The sequence below is a fragment of the Seriola lalandi genome, unplaced genomic scaffold (genome assembly GCF_002814215.2).
Source record: "Seriola lalandi dorsalis isolate HSWRI2012SDOR001 ecotype SW California unplaced genomic scaffold, Sedor1 jcf7180002055008, whole genome shotgun sequence".
NCBI classification, from domain to species: domain Eukaryota; kingdom Metazoa; phylum Chordata; class Actinopteri; order Carangiformes; family Carangidae; genus Seriola; species Seriola lalandi.
Window position 1 is genome coordinate 2,457,255 of NW_019525551.1, and position 2,125 is coordinate 2,459,379.

At 37.6% G+C, this 2,125-nt stretch overlaps 1 protein-coding gene across 1 annotated transcript; it reads left to right on the plus strand.

Moving 5' to 3' along the window:
• The first annotated feature begins 283 nt into the window (after window positions 1-283).
• On the plus strand, window positions 284-2,125 carry LOC111647794 (monocyte chemotactic protein 1B-like). The gene is made up of 3 exons (XM_023397465.2): window positions 284-432; window positions 1,137-1,254; window positions 1,348-2,125. The coding sequence occupies exons 1-3, from the start codon at window positions 366-368 to the stop codon at window positions 1,460-1,462; spliced, it is 300 nt and encodes a 99-aa protein (XP_023253233.1). The 5' UTR covers window positions 284-365; the 3' UTR covers window positions 1,463-2,125.

Consider the following 2,125-nt stretch of genomic DNA (forward strand, 5'->3'; position numbering starts at 1 on the left):
CATTAAACTACACTTACTGTACTAACTACACTATTATTTACTAATGCAGAACACTATAAAAGGTCATTGACAAGTTCAAAGATTTATTGTATTCTATATTCTATTCATTAAACTACACTTACTGTACTAACTACACTATTATTTACTAATGCAGAACACTATAAAAGGTCATTGACAAGTGACATTTAGAGACTATCTTCCTCTTATGACGTAGGTGCTCATGTGGTCGTCATGGGTGCTTTCCCACAAAACTATATAAATGTGGAAGCAGCCCGCAGACCATCACAGCTGAGAAGCAGGTTGATCCATCTGAACTAAAACTTTCATCTTTTGCTACACTGTAAGGAGAAAACATACAACTGAGGATGGCTGCACCTCGTCTCTCTCTGTCTGTGTTTGTGCTGATGCTGGCTGTCATCACTCTGAGCGAAGGTAAGAGGGAGCGTGACGATAATACATTCAGTCAGTGTGTGAGAGGTGATGAAACGTAATCTCATTAGTCACACATTTGATATGATTCAGTCTGATTTATATTTTGTGGAACTGATCGATGTGTAGTGAAAGAAATCTCTGTTGTGATTGAAATTCTTGTGAGCAGTAGAAAATAATGATCAGCGGGAGTTAGGAGCTCAATGCATGATGGTCTATATTGCTTGGTTAGTGACCATTGGTTGTACACTATTTTTCACAATGCATTGTGAGGTACTAGGAGTCCACTATATAGGGTATAATAATTCTAACTAACCATCTGGACAGCATTACAAAATGGTGAACTCACTATATAGTGGAGTAGGGAGTAGTGAGGGATTTCAGACACAGACACAGACAGTCATAATAGAAGCTAAATAACAATGCGAACACTGGAGAGAGAAAAAATCTCCCTCACATCTGTCATCAAAATGTTCATTTTAGAACGTTAAATGGTTTCCTTTCTTAAATTGAACCAGCCCTTATTTAATCCTGTCAGCAGAGCAACACATGTCAAAGAGTTTCCCATACCACGGTTGAAACACTGAGCAACACAATCTCTTCTACTAAGAAAACAAAGAAGAACATCAGATGTAGCATCAATCAGGCAGACAGGAAATTAAAAAAGGGAACAAAAAGAAGGTTTATTCACAGCTCTTTGTTTGTAGGTCTGCGAGGTACCGGCCCAAAGAAGTGCTGCTTCCGCTTCACTGAGAAAGCAGTGCCAAAAGAGAAGGTGGTCAGCTACGTCAGGACCAGCCAGCGTTGCCCACAACCTGCCGTCTTGTGAGTAGAAAGACAAATACATCACTAACATCACCGTCACCATCAACATCTGAAACTGACTGCCTTGTTTTTGTGTGTGTGTGTATGTTTCAGGTTGAACACAGTGGCAGGTCGTCAGATGTGTGCCAGACCTTCAGCCCCCTGGGTGAAGGACCTCATTAGCTACCTGAATGCCAAATACATCCCAGGAGAGACATCTAACCTGTAACCATGGCAATGCCATACCCACTATAAGAGTCTTCCATGAACAAAATCTGGCCAGTTAATGTGTTTTGATGCTGCGACTTTTCACACTTTATCTTTTTAAATTAAGAAGTGTTTTATACAAATACAGTATGTTACTATCTACCTATATTATTCTCTTCTAAAATTTGTTAGTATTTTGAGATGCTGGGACAAGATGCATTTGCAAACATACCATGTTAAAGGATTTTACATAAAAAATCTATATTTAACATAGGTGCACGTTACCATTCTTTTAATATTGGCATTTAAACCATATTTCTATTTTATAATCTGGAACAATAGGAATATTTTTGTTTCATACAACACTCAAAGTCTGACCATCAGCACTGTGAAATATTGTTGCATTGTCATTTGAACTGAGTAAGACCAATGTCTCCCAGCTCCACATGGTGTCATAAGTAGAGTATAAGCTATGGGCTAAACCACTATTTCTATACTGAACCACTGTGAGCTCTTTGCCTTGTTTTTTTTTATACAAAGTAATGATTTTTTGTTGTTTTTCTATTTTAAACTCAAGTTACTTCTACAGATAAGTAACCCAGTATGACAAAAAATTATTTATTTCTTTATGCTTATGCTACAAGTCTGATTCTGTTGGATTAAAGCAAGACAAAGTGAAAATTTA